Below are 20626 nucleotides of genomic sequence, written 5' to 3'. Positions count from 1 at the left end.
ACCCAATAATCCTTTTGTGTTCTGAGCAAACCCAGAGGGTCAATATGCATCAGTCAACTTGAGCTTGTCTAGACAAAAAGAAAGTTACTCTTATCTTCCAAGAGGCAACCAGCCTTTGGCTAAGGAAGTTCTATTGTTCAAAAACCTGCTGGTTAAATCTGAAACACTAATTCTGTAAACTCCCACTCCTCACCCCCACAGTGGCCACCCAATGAAATTGGCAGCCCTGGAGTCGGCAGGGGAGGTTTTGGGTAGCTGGATGTTGCCACAGGTCTTAGGTTGCAGATCCTGCTACTCAAGGGGTAAAGCTGTGGGAAGCAATCATCATCGGCTGGCAGAACATAATTTGCTGCAAGAACAGGGAAAGGATAGAACCTTTCAAATGTTGCCTCCCCCCACCCACACATACACATGGCAAAAATGGAAGTGCAATGGCAAGCCATGCTCTCTGCTGCTGACACACCTACAAGCCATGCTACTGTCCAGTGCTTGGCCACATGGGGTAGAGCCAAACATGCAGAGAGTCCCCTCCACATAATCTGAAACCCTGATCAAACCCTCTGTATTTATCTCTGCCCTTTACAGGCAAATGGTCACTCGGAGGCAGTGGTGTTGCTACCTCTTCTGCAGCCCAGGGCAGCAACTTGTGGCATCACTCCCCCCCCCCCCAAATGCACAGAGGAAGAAGTAATTGGCAGTGATTCGACGACAACACTAACAATTACTTCGCAAGCTGCTGACAAAGCCATTCAGTTCCTAGTTGGGTCATGTGCCTTTGTCATGTCACAAAGGCAGTGGTGGTGATAGGGGGTGCAGCTTTGCAACTTCACTAGAGGCTCCACAAGAGCCTCCAAAGGAAGAGGAAGATCAGGCAGATCACAAAGCCACCAAAAGGGAGATCATAGCGGCTGCCATCTTGGCTGGTCCTCATGTGGCACCCCCTTTCAGGATAGTACTGGGGTGGCCTGCTGTGGACACACAGCATTGCTGCTCACCACATCACTGCTAGGAGGAACAGCCAGAAGACATGTTGGGTCTAATGCTCCCATATCACTGCTTTCTAATTCCATCTCCCTAATGCCTCATCTGTTTTGGTCCTTAAGCTATGCCTTATGCTTTTAGCAATCCATAAGAATTGCTTCAAATTAGGAGGGTTGAGAGCCACCAAAAACTGGAACTATGAAGAAGCTTTAATCATCTTTTGCAGTTCAGATGAAGAGAGCTTTAAAATTTAACATTCACATTAATTTGTGAACAGATACAATCTTTACAGATATTTAGAATTTTTACCTTCTTTTAAAGAAATCATTCGTCAAGACTATCTTTGTTTTAGTATTTCCGATTTTAAGTTCTGAGTCTTGCTTAGGATGGGACAGCACAGCAACTACCCAGTACAGGACATCAGTACAAGACACCAGACAGGCTACAGAACTCCAGGAGGAACAGTCCATTTGCTCAGCACTGCGTGTCATGTTGGACACACAGCAAAAAGCTTAACAAGCAGCTAATTGGTGAATATCGGTTGCATGCACTTAACATAGCCAAGATATCATTTTCATGAGCGTGACAGATGTACAGCTACAGCTGGAGAATGTATCTATACTATAATATATGTATTTAAACAATGTTTACTCTCAAATGAACAAAGTCTGTCTCTGTTCTTTCAAATACTCTTAGAAATCCTGGGGAGGAGGGGGGAAGAGAGAGAGATAGAGAGAGAGAGAAAGAAACCCAAGTTCTATCTACTCCCCTTCAAGGCTTTTGCACAAAAGCATTTTTTTTCAAAATATGTCTGTATAACCACAAGAGTTAGAAATTTTAAAGCCATACCCAAACAGGAGTGCACACACATACACATGCGTGGGCACACAAATATGTTCTCCCTGAACTTTCAAGATAGAGAGACCAAGACATTTAAAAAATTCAAAACACAGAAGAGCACCTTAAGTGGTGACCCACTTTTCTGTTTGTCATTCAGTGTAAGTCTGAGCATGTTTAATAATATTGTGTTTAGTAGGTTTTATCCCAGGTAAGTCTGCAAAAATGTTTTGCCTACTGCAAAGATCATGCAGCATCATTTATCACTGTGGAACTTTTACCAATCAGTTTAACATGACCATATCTGCTCATACTCTGGGCAGGAGGTCTGGTCTAAAGAATGTCGCCAGTTTGAGGACACTGGCAGCTCCCTGAACGGCTGAGAATGGAGAGACCTTGAAGCAGCTGACAAGCCGAGCTGAGTGATTCCACCTGCTCTGGGTGTGAGCAAGAAGCATCTTGGCTGCCTGTCAGCCTGCATGGGAGAACTGGAGGCCAGAAAAGACCAAACCAGGACGATCCATTCTGAAATGTTGTTGGTTCTTGAAAGAGAGAACCTCTATGATTGTAAAAATCCCCTTGAGGGTTTACATAGGCATACGCCTGCCTATGTAAACCACCTTGAATAAAGTCAGAGGAGTAATCTGATGACCAGAAAGGCGGTATATAAATACGTAATTATTATTATTATTATTATTTGGAGCTAAGCTAAATAAGGTAGGACAGAGTTTCTCAAACTGTGGGTCAGGACCCATGAGGTGGGTCGCGAGCCTATTTCATGTGGGTCTCCATTCATGTCAATATTTTATTTTTAATATATTAGACCTGATGCTACCATAGCATGTGACTGCATTTGCGGAAATGTTACAGACCTGTACTTTTAACAGACTACTATGTATATGATAGTAAATGGAACTTACTCCTGGGTAAGTGTAGGTAGGATTGCAGCCTAGGATTGTTAAAAATTTCCCTGCTTGATCATGTCACTTCTGGTCATGACATCACTTCCAGTGCGTCCCAACATGATTCTTTTTCTAAAAAGTGGGTCCCGATGCTAAATGTGTGAGAATCACTGGGGTAGGAAGATGCCTTAAAGAAGAATGTGATATTACAGACTTTTTTTTGAAACTTTAACCAATGGGTAATATTTAGGGCACATATTACAAAGACTCTGTAGGTTAGGCTAAATATTAAGCCTTCTAATGTAGTTTTCCATCAATTGGGTAAGGGCCCCTCCCCCCACTAACTCTTTTAGGTCCTATACCTACACTGTTCAACTTTAAGAGCAAAGCATGGATTTAAGAAAAAGGGATGTAAAGACATATACATCCTACAAGTGAATATGATGGGAAGACAAGGCTGGCTGCATCTTCCCACTTTGTGCAGACTCTGAGAAAACTGAATTTCCCTCCACACTCTGTATGAAAAGGCCCCAAGTGGAACACTGGAAGTGGCCAGTGGATTCATTTAGTGGTACCACCACAGGCAGATAAAATTCCACAGATGTTACGATTCACAAATCAGAAGATACTTATGATGGTGCAGCCCTTTGGGCAAAGATAATCAGTTCTACACCTATCAACCCAGCACTAAATGTATTTGAGCTGTGAACTCCGCAAGGAAGGATAGTTACCAATGAATTCAAACGCCTCTTCAAAATACTGCCTGAGATTCTGCTTGTTGCTGTCTGTGGCAGGGAGCCGCTTGTAGTTGAACAAGCCTTTCTCGTAGTGGTAGAGGGGGAGGTGGGTGGTGACATTGATGACGTAGCCAATATTCAGCCTCTGCATCTTCTCCAAGTCCTGCGCGTCGTGCTCGTTTCCAAGGAACAGGAAGGGCAAGATGGGAGTGAGCTCGGCATTCTCTATATCTGGTGTGGTCGGAATGGACTGAGGTAGTGTAGATGTCACCGCAGCAGCACCGCCGCTACCGCCTCCTCCTTCAGGGCACTCTTGGAGTTGAAGGGAGTTGTCACAGAGGTTTTCGTGGTTCTGTTTGAAGCTGCTGAGTCCACCTGCAAGACACAGATTCACAAAGGTTTTCAGAAGCCAAGTAGTGCACTGGGAATACTTGGAAACAGCCTAGGACCTCTTGACACCTGGGGGGGCATTCCAAATGCTGCCCCCCTTACTCTTTGATGTGCTCCTCCCACTCTCTGGTGTTCTAGCTCAGCACTCTCCTCCCTCCCCCTCCACATCTCTTCTCTCCAGCCCCTTCTTCGTTATCCAAGGGAATGGAAAAAAAAAAGAAGAGAAGCAGTGATAATAACTAGGCAGACCGAGTTGAGCACCCCCCACCAATCTGCTGAGGCAGCCACTTCAGTTGGCCTCATGGATGGGCTAGCCCTGAGAATACTCAATGTGCATCAACCACATGGCCTGCACTGTTACTGAGGCTGTAATTTTTGTTCCCTCCCCAGCAATGCAGCTACAAGCAACAAGCCTGCTCAGGAATGCAGGGTCTCTACATCCCACCGTCTGAGAACAGATGTTCCTCAGTGCTTACTCTCAGGTCAACTGGAAGCAGCAAACAGAGAGGGTGCGTAATAGCAATATAGGTACCAACCTGCATGAACAGGCTTCATAAAGGGAAGGCAGATACCATTAAGAGAATTGCTTGTTTACCAGAGCCATTCTACAATAAAACCTGCACCAATTAATTTACCTCCACCACATCACTCCCATACGCAGTGATAATCAAATACAGACCCTTCAGTTCAGAGTTAATCACTTCCAAGCTCTTGCCTTGAGAGAGCTGTAGCCTTCAAGCCTGGGTTGCAGTCCTGCCAGGGGTATCTAACTGGGCATGATAAATTGATCTCCTTAAGTCAATAAGCAGGACTGAACATGTTTCAGGGTACATTAATGTGCGAGTAGATTCCCGTTATCTATACAACTTGTGAAGTGTTTCCATCACCTGTTATTACAAGCACTCTACTCTTAAAAAATAGTTGTGCCATGCATGCATTTTAAGATGTTCACTTCTTAATATACTTTTTTCCCCCTCAAGGAGTAGGGAGAACACACATGTAGGTAGTTGGAAAAAGAGACACACAATGAATTTGTATTTCACTCTGAAAATAAGAATTTTGCTTTGCTTATTTAAGGAAACCTTCTCGATTATTTAAGGAAACCTTCTTGATAAGTGTCCCCAAATGAGAAGTCTGCTTCTGAAAGACTAGAGAGGAGATTGCCTCAAAGAGAATAGCTTGAAGGGGAAGGGTGTCAAAACAAAGAACAACCTGAAGTGCTGTTTTCTATTGCCTGAAAACGCTTCAGTATTTTCCAATTTGTTTTCTACTGAACTGTTCCATGAAAAGAGAAAAGCAGAAGCTTACAAACTTTCTACACCTCGTTCCGAGATGACATCAGCTCAGGCTCCCCACCTGCCTGGTTTCCATGGAAATTAGACAAAGACAGACAATGACATCAGCTCGGCATGACATCAGCTTTTTGAGCGCAAACAATGCAAGACGAACTACTTTGTTCGAGGCCTTTTGGTTACAACTGTGTTCTTGGGAGCCAGTGATGCAACGCTAACAGGTGGTTGGGTCCAGTTCTGACTAACCAGGCAGAAGGAAAGAAAAAATACAGCAGTATCCCTTCTATATACATGCAAGATTATAGGTTAGGGTTTTACTCCTGTTGTGTGGAATAACACAATCACTTAAGAGAGATGTCACAATGTGAACTGCAGAAAGAGAAAGTTACAAGAATGAGCTGCCTTCTACAAAAAAGTAGACTTTCACTACAAATATTTTGCAGAAAGACAGAAGTTAAAAATAAAACAACCCAGGGAGTTACATTTAGATAAAATAGAGTATGAAGAATACTGCATCTGTAAACCTCTCTGTCCTGAAACTTGTTTTACCCATTTTGGATTCGGTGTTAAGGTACTAAATCTATCACTTATTTGATACATGTTACACAAGACTCCAAAGAACAAAACACTGGATTGTAGTTTTAAAAGGAGTTTTAAAGGAATTTCCCTCTAAATTTTGAAGGGAGTATCAGGTATTAATGGGAAATTAAAACATTGTTTATAATAATTTAGCATTTTGGGTTACAAACGGGAAAAGCTGGCACATGAAGGTAAAAATCAGGATCTAGAAGTAGCATATTTGCCCTTTTTTCAATTTCAAAAGCTTTTCGACCAAATAGTCCAAGGACAGTATCCAAGTCCTCAAAGCCCCCACCTCTCCATTCAGAAAGAAAAAGTGTCTGGCTAACTATTTTTACCCTAAAAGTGGAGAAAGCCATGAAAGCTTACCCAAGAGTGGTTTGCATTGGTAGGTTGCAAAGCTAGCTCTCACCAAATCAGGATGAAAACTTCCTTCTCTCTTCTAAGACCCAAATCTCATTTGCATCTCTTAGTTCATTAACCATATCCAATTGTTCTTTAAGCGTTAGTATAGTTGCTGCTTTCTCCCCGTTCCTCCCCACAATAGAAGTTTGCTCTCATTTAATTGTTGCATGACGACAGGGAAAAGTTTACTGAGTACAGACTTTCCCCATCTCTCTGTAGGAGAAAGCTATATTGGATGCATTTCTGGCTTGTTATTTATCTTCCACAGACCCTCTTATTGGGAGCGGGGAGTAAACCTAAGTAGCCCTTCAGTTGTACTTAAAAATATAAAGAGGAGTAAGGGAAAACTAGATATCTAAACAATAAATACAAACCTCCTAATGGCTTTGCTTGTCAAACCCTGTATGGTTCTTAACAAAGTACCGGTTACTCATGATTTTCTTCCACTCTGCTTGATCTCTCAGTGGATATCAAATAATCTTTTCTGAAATAATCCTCAGTGAAGCATCTTTCTGACATCTGGCAAGCCTATACTGTACTGACACATGATTATTTTGGGCTGGAGGAGGTGAATGGGACAGGAAAATAATTAAATAATTTTCCATTGTAATGCCAATGGGTTTGCCATTACTTTTTGCTTTTGTCCCCTCCCTTTCCACCACCCTTTCACTCAATTAACAGATTAATCACCTCTTTCAAGATTGTTAATCATGCATTTTTACAGTCATAAGTAAAATAATAATAATATTATTTATTATTATTATTATTATTATTATTATTATTATTATTATTATTATTATTATTATTATTATTATTATTATTATTATTATTATTATTAATAATAATAATAATAATAATAATAATAATAATAATAATAAAACCACTACCAGACCTTTTCCTTTGAAAAACTGCCTCCCTCCATAGGAATAAAATTGTCGGATAAAATTGGAGAAGGATGCTCTTCCATGTTCCTCTGTCCTTTGAGATCAGGCTGACTGCAATGTTCAAGAGACCCTTCCAGATGGTAATCCCTTACCCTTCAAAACTCCCTGCCACTCAATTGCCTGCCTCATCCCTTTGTTGAAGACTGAAGATCTGGTTTTTTCAATAAGCATTTCCCAATTACTGCTCTCTGTTACTCCTTCCAATTTTGTGTGTGTGTCCCAATGCTGTACATTTTTTTTTTTTTTTGCACTGCTGATGAATGTTATATTTTCTTGAATTAGATCAGATTGACAATTTTTGATTGCTGCTCCAATTCCCTCAGTGGGAGAAAGATAGGTATTTTAAAAAAATGCTTCTGCCTATAGTACCAGGTAATTCGTAACACCTATAATGGAAAGTTTTCCATTCTTGGAATAAAATCACATCCCACAACTAATTGAAAAAACTATAAGTCATTTTTCTTTTGAAAATATCCCAAATCAGTCAAAGGTCAGTAGCCAAGTGAAGAGTTCTCAACTAAGAGGCAGCTAATGATAACATAAAATAAATAAAATTCCTTGTCTTAGGAAGAGTGGCGTGTTTAGAAACAGGAAAATCTGGCCAGACAGGAAAGTCGAAAGCAATCATTATATGGGAGAACAGATGGCCATGATGTAATAAAATTGAGGACCATATTCTTGCATTAAGATTTTAGACATTCTGTCAAACAGAAGGATTTTTGCTGATCTTGAGGAAGTACAAATATCATTTTACTTTGTTTCACATTCAGAGAGAAGAGGAAATCTGCTCCAAAAGTCAGATCTATGTGCATTTAAATGTACACATTCAATTATATAAACGCAAGTTAAAAACCAACTGCACTTCATGTGTTTTTTTTAAAGTGTTTCTCCCAAAATTACCCCAAGTAATGAAAACAACACGTAAACAAAACTACCCTGCAATAAAACTCTGAGTTTCAACAAATTAAGAACATGCGAAAAACGTCAATTATAACAAGAACTCCAGGAGAGACTGCTGCATCTTTCTCATCAGAGTCTTTGAGGCATGTCTGTTCTGTGCCAGACTACGTGAAGTTCTCAGTTTGAATTTCCACTGGCTTTGGATTTTCATCCATTCGAAGAGACTCACTGGTATTCTAACCATGTCTGTTGAACATTTTTCTAAATACTTGTGTCATACTTTCAGAGAGTATTTGAGATTTCAGAAACACCCCCCCCCCATTTCTGAAATATTTAAAATCTCCCAGATTTTTATTTGGTTACTTTATAAGGGAAAGTGGCCAGTGAAGGCAATTTTAAATAATGAAAAATTTTCCCTTAGATTTTTTTAAGGGAAGAGACACACCATAAATGCAGGAGAGGATTCCAAAAATTAGGACCATATTCACTGACTACACCACCCACTTGTATAATTTGCTGGAAGTCAACAAAATCAACAGGGGTGTTAACTTTTCCCCACTATACATTGAATTCTAGCTTATACCTATGCCAAATTTGACCAGTCTAGCTTGCTTGGAAGACTTCCACATCCTTTTTAATCACAATTCAATTGCTTGCTTGATATAAGACTCTGTTTTGTGCATCTACTTGTGTACCATAATGCACAAAAACCCATTCAGACCTAAATGAATATTCATAAATGTTTGCAATCATCATCCCCCAGCCATGAACTTTAGAAATTTCAGAGTTGTACTTATCACAACATTTTGCCTTTTGCAGCAATCATTGTGGAGAAACAGATAGGATCTCTCTGGGAAGGAGATCCTATCAGATAATGAAAAACATTTTAATCTAGCTATGGATGTAATTAAATGAGGCAGGAATTTAGGCTAGCAGGGTGGTACAGACACTGAAATAGATTTGATAAAGTTCCACTATGCAAAATCATGTCCTGATTTTCTAACTTGTTGCACCATCTTGTTCTAAGCTATTGGGTGAATGGTGACCATAATTATGATCCACTGAACCGAAATAAAACATATCCGCTAATTACACCAATTTAAGATCTTTCTTTAAGGACTACCTCAATGGCCACTATGATAAAGTAACCTTCAGGACATCTCTCCTGCAGCCATTTCGACCAACCATGGAGCATATGCCACAAGAACCTCCTAAACCTAGTTCTCATCCATGCTTCTGGCATTGGACAAAAGGCTTTCAGCCTGTAAGACAAGCAGTGGTCAACATATATATACCAGGAAGCATTTCTATCTTTACCTGTAACAACTTATGAACATAATATTTTGAGTTCTCCCCCGAAGACCTTGGGACCTGTACTACATAATGCTTTAGATTTGTGTTGATTTCGCAGGCCAACACACATTTTGCTGACTTAAAACTTAAACCTATTTGTAGGTATATTTGGGGTGCCAATTCCAGAAGTGGCATCAGTTTTGCCCCATCACATCTAGTTTTGGAGATACAGCAAAGCCTCAGGGAATGGTTCAAGAAGCTTCCTCATGAAGAAGCCTATGCCGTGGTTTCCTCACAAGGAAGCTGTTTGAATCATTCACTAATGAGGCTATAATGTATCTCAAAAACTAGATGTGATAGGGCAAGACTAATGCAATTTTGGGAATCAACACCCCAAATTCATATAAAACTACCATAAATTTTGAAAAAAAAGTTTCTGACCCTCAATTTCACAGGCCTGTGTTATTTAAACTTGCTCCACCAGCCATGGAAAACCCTTCATCCAAAGGCACTCAGGTTTTTCCAGTTCAGTGACTTATCCATAGAACTCATGCAGAGAGGATTAAAGAAGCTCATTGGTATTGATAAGTGATCACCAGTTCTAGAAAATGGACAAGATACCATGGTTGTGGGGTACAAACCTCATGAATTCATTCATGCTGCCCAGACTTTTTTGGGCACTCCATGTAAAGCAAGACTGACAATACTGTTTGGACATTACAGTTTTTTCCATTCTCAGCAAGTCTCTCCCCATCCTCTTCATTCATCCAGCCTGGCTCCAAAGAATCATTTTCAAAAGGAACTTGTTAAACAAAATTCTAATGTATTCTGAGTACCTAAAAAAAACCCCTCTCTTTAGTCTAGAATAATTTTATTTTGTTCACTGTAAGTAGGCCATCCTCTCTCTACCCAAAGGAGCCACACATTTCAAGAGCGAAAAAGTTTTTCCTGCCTTTTGGAAGCAATTCTTTTTACACTATACTTGATGCGTCAAATATACTATCCAAACATTGGATGACATATTCCACTTCTTTCCCTTCTGCCAAGAGAGTTCTTCAGATTCCAATCTCAGACTGTATTCTTCGTGCGATTCACACACACACACACACACACACACACACACACACACACACACACCCTTATGTAATCCATGTTACATAAAGTCAGTTCTATTCCCTCCAGCTATGAAGCCACTGAACATGACAGTTTATTCACAAATGCTTTACTCAGAACACAGAAGAGCCTTTGAAGCCATTTCTACCTATCTGCGGTCCCTGTACTGCAGTGGAATTTCAGCTGGAGGGAGGGAGGGAGGTTCAGAGAACCACCAAGCTCACCCAGCAACTGGTTCAAGGTTCCTATCACCTAAGTCATAGGGTTATTAGGAACAACTGAGGGAGTGACCTAGTGTTAGTCACCTAGGCCAGGAGTGTCAAACTCATTTCATTTAGTGGGCTCAGAGTTCAATCCTGAGCTCTGCGCACCAGCTTATTGCTGGCACGCACTGTTGCAAATGTGCTGTAAGGCAGGTTTGCGGGGCTTTGTACTGGCCCAGCATCAGAGCTAGCCCAGCATGAGTTTGTGCTGGGCTAGCGCTGGTGGAAAGCCAGTGCTCCGTCACTCGGCAGTCACCCAAACTGCCGGGTGGCAGTGATGTGGGTGGGAGTGTGAAGGGAGGTGGGGAGAAGGAGTTCTGGGGCAGGGGAGGAGGCATGCTGGGGGAGAGAGTGGGGCGAGAGGCGGGTTGGACCAGTGGAGCTCAGTTCCACCAGATCCTGAACTCCATGTAGGGCCCGACATAGAACTCTTCAATTCTGTGGTAGCTCCAGAGCTGCTGCAGAATTGAGTAGTCCCATTGCGGAGCTGCTTTCCTTACCCTAGGGAAGGGGATGAACGTCCTCTTCCCCTGAGGAGCCACTGACGGCTGCCCGGTTGCGCTCAGGATTGATGCCATGGCAGCCCTGTGCTCTAGGCAGCTCAGGAGTGGGCTGTCAACAGCATTCATGCTGCATACTGAGGGCCAGAAGTGATGTCATTAAGCAGGAACCAATGCCATTAAACAGGTGATAACCAGAAATAAGACTTTTTCCTCACTTAGCAACTCATTAGCTGCAAATGACAAGGGGAAATTGTCAAATCTTTATCATACTTCAAGATATAGGACAGCACAATTATAACATGGATCACCCTTTCAGCAGTGCTGCTTCTGCTGAAACATCACTTAGCAGCTCAGAGGTGCTCTGCAAATGACATTTCAGCAGGAGTGTGATAATTGGGACTATCCCAGCACCTCAGCATCTTCTCCTTCTCTCACCTCACTTGTTCTTCCTCTTCCCTGGTAGTGTTTCATGTCTTCCGAGGTCTCCTTCCATCTCTCCCTCTCACTACTTCAGCAGATGCAGTGCCAAGAAGAAAGAATGATGTTGGGAGAATTCAATCATCACACGGGCTGCCTTTTCAGCAGTGATACCTCAGCAGAAGTGGTGCTGCTGAAAGGATGGCCTGCATGATAATTGGGCTCTCCCAGTGCCACCCTTTCAGCAGTGCCACTTCTACCAAAACATTTTACAGCTCTACAGATGAGCAGCCGATGGTAGTGGTGGGGCCTGGGTAAAGAGCCAATTATCACGGGGGCTGAATAAAGAGCGTCTGCAAGATGTATTGGGCCAGAGGGCCTTATATTTGACATTCTTGACCTAGGCTGTGACCCACTCCTAGGAGAAACTATGGGATAACAATGTAACAACAAAAAAAAAGGAGCTGCTACTGCATGTGTGGCACTCTGTGCACAACATACATGCAAACCAGAATTCTCATAGCCAATAGCCCAGTGACCTCAAGATGCCCACAGTCCCTCCTCCACCCCAGATCAAGAGATGTGAACACACCCTTCCCCAGTATATGGGCCTACCGATTTTGATCTGCCCAACAAGAGACTTGATGTATTTGTAGGTTACAAAACTATTTTGGTTTTTTAAAATGTGTAACTGTCCCGACTTTCCACAAAGAGTTCCGGAAGCTGTAGTTTGGTGCAGGTACCAAAAATGCCCTCCTGGAAACCTCCTAGACCAGCAATTGCCAAGCGGTGAGCCATGGCTCCATGGTGAATTGCAGAAACCAGCCAGGGGAGCCACAGAATCCTCACAAAAAGCCACAGCTCTATTCAATGAACAGAACTGTAGCCCTAATGGGGAGCTGTGGCCAATGGCCTAGTACGTCAAGGAGGCACCAGTCAAAAAAGTTTGGGAACCACTGACCAAATCACTGTTCAATATTCTTTAAAGGAGAGGGAATGCCTGTTCAACCAATGTTGGTACACCTATAGTTTCAAAACAAAAATAAGAAAGTCAAGATATGACAAAGTTATACCAGTGGGAAGAAAAGACATCTTATCTTAATATGGTTTTTCCCTTAAAGTTTATTTTTGAATTCTATCCACTGTGAACTTAAGCTTTGAGATAGAACTTTGGTTGCTGAGCAATACAGATAAAATAGATTACATTTGTGCAGATATTTTAGGGATTAAAAAGTCCCTGAATGGCAAAAATTCAGTGCACCAAATTTAAGATGCAAAAATATCAAGTTTTAAGATGTCATCAATGTAACATTTTGGACAAGTTTTAAATCTTGGTTGAAACCTATTGTTTGATACAGCCCTTTGCGATTCTGCAAGCACAGCCTGTTTGCTTAAAAACTGTGACCTCATTTATTTATATTGCTGCAGAAAGTTCTGCCAGAGCAACAGCCTTATGTATTTTTCCACTAAGACAACAATTAAATGGCTTCTGTGTTTTTAATGAGCAGAGGACATTATGTCAAACTGATTCAAGGTATGAGATGGTTGAAGGATAAGGCAATGTCATTTGAAATACATAAAATAAACACAGCAGGAATGAGATTAGACTGTTTAAGTTTTGGCCCTTTCCATGATAAAGAACTTTAAATAAATACACAGCAGGACTGAGATTAGATTGTTTTAAGTTTTGGCCCTTTCCATGATAAAGAACTCTGTTAACAGTATTCTTAAAAAACTGCTTGGGCCATTTTAGGTCTGTCAAAACATTCTTTTTACCTAGCAGCATATCACTGTGCTAGAATTAAACAGTGACATTATTGGACAAAAATATTGGGGGGGGGAGCATGCTAAAGCTCATCCATTAATTCAGTAGCTGTAAATTCAGTGAGAATGATCAAATATACCAGGAAGGAAACTGTCCATCTTTGGTCATCTCACGCACCAGCTAAGATTGAACATGTTTATCCCAGAGACCACAATCCAGTTTCCCTAAAGATGCAAATCAAATGAGAGCAAATACCCACTGCAAGGTAGTGCAGCACTGACTTAGTGGCAGCTTGTTATTTAAAGGAAGATGTATGCTTTAAATACATACATCTTTGAGAATTAGCAGACTAGGGCTGCAATCCTACACGCTTACCTGGGACTAAGTCCTATTGAGTTTAATGGGGCCGAGGCATTCATAGGACTGGGCTGTAGGCAGATTATTTGTCTGATGTTTGGTGCAAATGCAGTGTGCCCCTGTTGTCCTACTAATGGTTGGAAGGTCAAAAGTGCATGGTTGGCTCACCTGCTCCTTTTTCCCTGCTTACACAGAAAGTTTCCCTCCCCCTTTTAGAGAGCACAATGGTGTAGTGTTACATCTACACCAATGTGAACACTAGTGTTATACAGCTGATAGAGGGAGCTATGACATCATTAAGTCCTTCATGGGAATCCAGCCTCTGCCATAAACTGATTAAGTGGCCTTAGGCAAGCCACAACCTCTCAGCCTTAGCAACTCATCTCTGATATAGGGCTAATCCTACTCACCTTGCATCAATACATGGGAAGCATAGCAATAGTAATATTCCATATTTGCTTTAGGTTGTCAAATCAGAGGGAACCCAAAAGACTTTGTGTGTCTGATTCCAGGGTCTTTAAACTGAATGTCCAATGCAGAAACCCACCAACCTGGAGGGCACAGGTTGGATGAGAAAATGGATGAACCATGTACAATTATAATCAAGTGCAAGAAAAGGCAATATACTAAATTATGTCCAAAAGACATTTACTGGTGCTACTAAAGGCAAAACTAGTACAGATGAGCCTAATTTCCACTGCCAAATATTTAAAGATATCCCATAAGAATATTACCCAAGAATACCAAGAAAACGTTTGCCCCAAAGTGATTAATGTTTTAGCCCTTGGATTTTAACCAAGGCAAACATCAAATCTGTTTATTTAGGTTACCGTCTCATTGTCTCAGACAGCCACATCAGAATGCAGAAAAACTGTCCCTTTCTTTAGAGTTGCAACTAAATTCTCCTTCGGTCTTCTAACCCAGATAGTGGACATTCTGCCTCCTCATTCTGGAAGGTAAAACTAGTCCATAAGAGAAGGGAATTCAGAGGCAGTACTTCTTTTGAACTACAGGTATCGTTTTAAGTTGGTATCTGTAACATCTTCTCAATCTATGTTTTGCCCTAAAGACTGAAATCAAGGAGCACACAGGTTAAGGAATATGGAAGCAACAAGGTTTTACAAGAGTCTTGTCTAGTTCTGGGCTGAACCAGAAAAAAGGGGTCATTTAAAGTTCTAGCCAGACCAAGATTCTGACATAATGTTCCTAGGATTTCCACAGCCAACTGGTTAACAAGCTTGTGGCTGTGGTGCCAAACACAACTCGGTAAACTTTTCCAAATTCAACATTTACTCAGCAGCCCAAAAGGAAAGGGGACAGGTGTTCAGGTGCATTGGTTAACTCTTCACTCTGAAAGATAGGCAGGCATTCAAACAGAAGCCACAAGGGAACTGGGTAGTGATGGTGGGAATTGAGTATTCTACAAATGATGGTATATTTTTCCTCTCTAAAAAGAGTTGGGGGCAACATACATGCCCCTCCCCTATTTATCCTCACCATAATTTTGTCAGGTAGGTTATGCTGTGAGAACATGCATCTGGATCAAGGTCATTCTGCAAATTTGTGGCTGAAAGAGGTTTGAACCCAGGGTCTAAATTCACAACACTAACCACTAGGCCAGTGTTTCTCAAACTGTGGGACAGGACCCACTAGATGGGCCAAGAGCCAATTTCAGGTGGGTTCCCATTTATTTCAATATTTTATTTTTAATATATTAGACTTGGTGCTACCATGGTATGTGACTGCATTTGTGGAAATGTTCCAGACCTGTACTTTCAACAAGCTGCTATGTATATTCTTTTACCCCTGGGTAAGTGTGGGTAGGACTGCAGCCTAGGATTGTTAAAAATTGTCCTGCTTAATGATGTCACTTCCAGTCATGACATCACTTTCTGTGGACCTTGACAGATTCTCTTTCTAAAACGTGGGTCCCAGTGCTAAGTGTGTGAGAACCACTGCACTAGACCAGACCAACTATAATCCCAGATACAGTATTATTATTTTAAACAGTCTGATCCTGTTCATGTTTGCTTGGAAGCAGTCCCATTGATTCCAGCAGATTCCACTCCTGAGGAAGGGCCAAAGTAAACAATGCACCTATTGTGCAAATGGGAGGTGAGAGCTTGATTTTTCAAGTCTAAATTTGTGATCATGGGGTTAAGGGAGGAACTTCAACTGCCTACCCCTCCCTGTCCAAATCTAGAAAGAGAGGCCTCATTGGCACCAGTTTGACTCAAAACTGCAGTCTTAAAAGCAGAATTCTTTTTCCAAGTGATCACTGAGAACACTTATCGCATTTTCCCCTAGACTTGATTTTTTTTTTTAGAAGAGGGAAGCTCTGTGCTCTAAAACTGGAGAGGCACAGCACGCCATCTGCAAAACTCAAAAGTGGTAGGAAATGGCAGCCTTTTGCTCAGAAGAAGTGGATAACCTTGCACGTTTTTTAAAAGTGCACATGACACACACATACCATTTTCAGATCTACAATGAAGGAACGCTTGGTGCTACATAAGAAAAAAAAACATTGTTTAAACTACAAAACGGAATGGGAGAAATTGCCTCACTCCTCTGAAATTGCCCTTGACATCACAGTCACTCACCAATGTTCCCACAACCTTAAATGATGCAAACTGGTTGAAAAAATTGCATTTTTCCTAGGATAAATCCTTTACAATGTACAATATCCCAACCTGAACAGATACCTGGCTCCCTCCCATACCAAAATGAACTGTCATTTATTGAAGCTTCTGGAGGCAAGACAAACAGTGACTAGACACCCCAAGTTGTGGCACCCCAACTTTAGGAAGTTTCCTCAGGGAGGGCAATGCTATACATTGAGAAAATGCTTTTTTGAGAAAAGGCCACACACACATGCCCCCAAAGTGATTTGTACTTCTAAGGCACATGAGCAGAAATATTTGCGCATTGCTTGCATGGAAAATTGTATAGTACAAGCTGCAGTTGCATCTGGAATAGGTATTTCTTGCCACAAGCAAGTTCTCCTTATGCACATTACCTAGAAATGTGAAGAGGGACCATGCACCTACTTCTCATGATGAACAAAAACAGTTTTAAATTGGGGCGGGGGGTTCAAGTATAGAATGCCCAATTCCTCTCAGGACCACCACATCAAGATAGCTTTAATTCAACAAGCAGAAATCACGTTCTTGGCTGTCATTGGAATTCCCCTCTCCTCCCACTCCCCATATCAGGGGAGTGTTGATGCACATGACGGCAAAAATCCCACAGCCCAACATTCCATCTCTGCCTCGGCTTGCTACATACTGGAATGCCAATTGCTGTTAGGAGGCAGATGTCCTGAGGTTTGGGGAGGGGGAAGAGAGACAGCACAAGTGAGTGATTTTCTGACATTTTAGTGTGTTGGACAGTGAGAAAGTGCTCAGCATAGGAGGGGGGTTTATCCCTCCCTCCCATGTTTTCGCTAACTGGAGTTTCTGATGCATACGTCACTCATCTTCTCCATACCCATTGCTTTATCCTAGTCAAGTTGCTGCCCAGTCTCAATACAAGCCCTCCTTGTACCAAGTACAGAAGCCACTCTCCCTGAACAGGCCTGGTCTAAGCCCTTTTCACCCCTGGGCATTGGCTCCCCCACTTTCAATTTCTCTTTGGCACAAAAGCACATCATGCTCATTCACTCTCTCAATGTCTATACTTCCTCCTCATTGCAACCATCTGCCACTGCTATCTGCATGCTTCAAGCACCTTCTCACCACAGATAGCCACCTCCTGCTCCTGCACTTTGGCAAGAGCTGCAGGGAGGACCACCAAAATAAAATTGGGGGGAGGGGGGAGGAAACGTGGTAGGCACCACTATATGTAGATAGAAAAATTCTATCAACAAAGGCTGATCAACACAATCACTACATTAACTGAAAAGAACACATTGGCTTTGTATGAATGGTTAGATTTGTGAAGAGAGCTCTCTCATCACATGAACATAGTGCAGGCCAACAGAGGCAATCCTATTAAGCAAAGAACTTGAAGACATCATGCCCTTGGCCACCCAAGATGGGCTTTGTCAGATGTAGCACTGGTGGCAACCTTCTGGTCTTCCAAAGCATTATGTTGGCGCAAGCCAAGCACTGGAGTCACAAGGCCAGCATGTTCTGATACAGACAATAGTCAATAACTGGAAGGTGGTTGGAATTTCAGCATTTTTATTTAATTTGGGCACAATCCATCAGGCAATTCCCACTCATGTCAATAGGGCTTATCTAGGAAAATTTTCCACAAAATTGCACCCCTACTTTTCACAAGTAGAAAAGTGGAATTGACACACTGCAGCAGCAGAAAGAGCTACTAAAGTTACTGTTTAACTCCTTTGCAAGCTTGTTTCCCAACACAGCGATGTCTCATTTTATCGACTATTGAAAATCTTTCCCAAGAGGGAGAATACCAGAATCCAGTGGTTCTTTTGCTCATAAGAACATAAGAATAGCCCCATTGGATCAAGCCATAGGCCCATCTAGTCCAGCTTCCTGTCTCTCACAGCAGCCCACCAAATGCCCCAGGGAGCACACCAGATAACAAGAGACCTGCATCCTGGTGCCCTCCCTTGATTGCAATTACATCACCAATATGGCACTTAGTAATCAGTTCTGCAAAGTCTTCTGGCCTGCCATGTTCTAGGTGGCAAATATTCTGGCAAATGCCAAAACTAGCCTCAGAAAGTGAAGTTCAGTCAGGGCCGGCCTTAAGCTGATTTGACAAAATTGGGCCTTGCACTGGTGCAGTGAGGATTTCTGTGACTTGGAGGCCAGCCTCTGTGTTTTTAGCCTGCCCCTCCTGTGTTGCACTCGCACAAAGTGGACCTTCCAGAAGCAGTTGGCGGTGGCATCATTAACTCTGCAACATATTTGTTTCAATTGCAATCTAGAGATAATAATTCCATGAGCAGTGTTGTTCCCCTGGGGGCTGGAGATAAGAATAGGCCCTCAGTTTGACTGTACCTATTGTAAGAGGCGACTAAACAGCCACCGGGTAGATGGGACTTGTCAGCCTGGGAAGGCAGCTCATCTAAGAGAAGGAAAACTCTGATCCCAAACCTCCACTGCCTTGTGGCTACATCCAGTTATGGAAAAGGCTTCAGGAGTCAACCTCGAGGCAAAATCCGGAGCCGGAGTCCCTGAAGCAGTTAATGGCTGAACACAGTCAAGTTCTGGCAACTGCTGCGAAGATGCTGGAACCAACCGTATTGGCTTCTGCCTTTCCATTGGACCATTTCAGCGTCGTGGAGAGGGGGGATTTGCTGCATGGGAAACAGTCTATCCTCCATATCTACTTTACCCAGGCTTCGCACTCTGGAGAGGACATTCTGTTCCAGAACACTATTCAGAGCGTGATACCATAGTCTTCCGAGACTGAAGGATGCCAACAAGAGCAGTGTTGGCATGCCATAACACTGGAAATTGTCATTTCAGAAAGGTACATTTTCCTACTCTATAGAATACCTACATATTTTCAGCATGTATTCCAGTCTAGCTTTCTAGTACTACAATTGTGAGAACACAATATATTAGAGTGCAGGGACCAGAAGACCTGCACTAAGCTGCTTTGCACATGCTCCAATGCCCCCTTACTGCCAATCTGGAGCATGTATTATCTTCCCCTTAGTGCACTGAAATCTTCAAACCTTCCTGAGTTTGACTAGGGTTGAGGGATCCATTCTGGATGCTGCAGTCTACTCCAGAGTTTGAACAGAGTGGAATGGTATCCACCTGTCCATCAGATCAACTAGGTTCCATTAATTCCTAGATCTTGTATCCAAAGCAAAACTACATGCCAGATGAGACCATAAGCCAAAGATATACACACTTGACCATAAATTCCAATATTAGGTGCACACAGAAGTAACTAAAACAAAGTGAGAGAAGTCAAAAGTACCACCTGTACTGTGGGAAAGTCCTCGGTGCACAGGAGAATCCAGTTTCTCCCCATACTGAAAATGTGTGGAAGAAGCAAGAGTCTAGGCTCACTTGAGAAAATAAGTTTGGAACAGGAGTAACCTTAAAAACACATATACACAGACAACACCCCTTCCCTCGTCTTTCCACCACCTCGTCTTTCCTCCACCATTTCCTCGTCTTTCCACCACCATTCAAGCAAACCCAAGTGCCCTGCCTGAGCTGTTAGGGTGAATAACTTTTAGCACTTGCAAGAAAAATAAGGTGCATTCTGCGAAACTTGCAAATTTAAGGTTCTCCCCCATAAGGAAATTACATAAAAAGGTTGGATTATAAACAAATTTTATCTTAAAAAATAATTCATGAGCAACCAGGTTGCGTTACAGTCATTGATCTATGAGCCATACTTGACTATTTAGCTTTGACAACAACCTTTCATTTCCTTTTACTTTAAGGTATTCTAGACATGCACACATGTATAGGCACATTTGGTGCTGGATGCCTGCAAGGAGAAAACAAACTTTTGAAGATGCTTATTGCTTCCTTCCCACCAGTTACTGTTCTGTTAAAAAAAAAAAATCACCTCACCCCAAGATGCTTCTTCCCCTTCATTCCCCCAGTTCCAGGTGCTCTCACACAAACTCATCTTTCCCTAATCAACAGAAAAGTTCTAGCTTCTGTCCCTTATGCTTCCAGCCAGGATGGAAGAACTGTCACCAATCCAGACATGACTGATTTATGTGGACCAATGGTCTGATTCAGCATAGGACAGCTTCATACAATCAAGGAACACAGAAATATCAAAGTCAGGGTAAAGAATTGTACACATTTTCAACAAGCATACAAAGATGTGTTCAAACAATAAAATGACACCCATGTGTTTTGTTTTGTTTTAATCTGGCTGCTCTTTTATCAGTGTACAAATATATATTCCTAAACTTCCGACATAACATGTACATGTACCTCTCTCTCTCTCTCTCTCTCTCTCTCTCTCACACACACACACACACACACACACACA

The 20626-nt window shown here is 42.0% G+C and overlaps 1 protein-coding gene across 1 annotated transcript in view; it reads right to left on the bottom strand.

The window, feature by feature from the left end:
* Window positions 1–20626, bottom strand: part of DUSP10 (dual specificity phosphatase 10) — a 49975-nt gene that overhangs the window by 4708 nt on the left and 24641 nt on the right. The window contains exon 3 of the mRNA XM_066611694.1: window positions 3452–3832. Within this exon, the coding sequence (XP_066467791.1) occupies window positions 3452–3832 (381 nt within the window). The remainder of the gene's footprint in view (window positions 1–3451; window positions 3833–20626) is intronic.

The sequence above is a fragment of the Tiliqua scincoides genome, chromosome 1 (genome assembly GCF_035046505.1).
Source record: "Tiliqua scincoides isolate rTilSci1 chromosome 1, rTilSci1.hap2, whole genome shotgun sequence".
Classification (NCBI taxonomy): domain Eukaryota; kingdom Metazoa; phylum Chordata; class Lepidosauria; order Squamata; family Scincidae; genus Tiliqua; species Tiliqua scincoides.
Note: the sequence above shows the minus strand (reverse complement) of the source record. Positions and strands in the feature narration are given on the sequence as shown.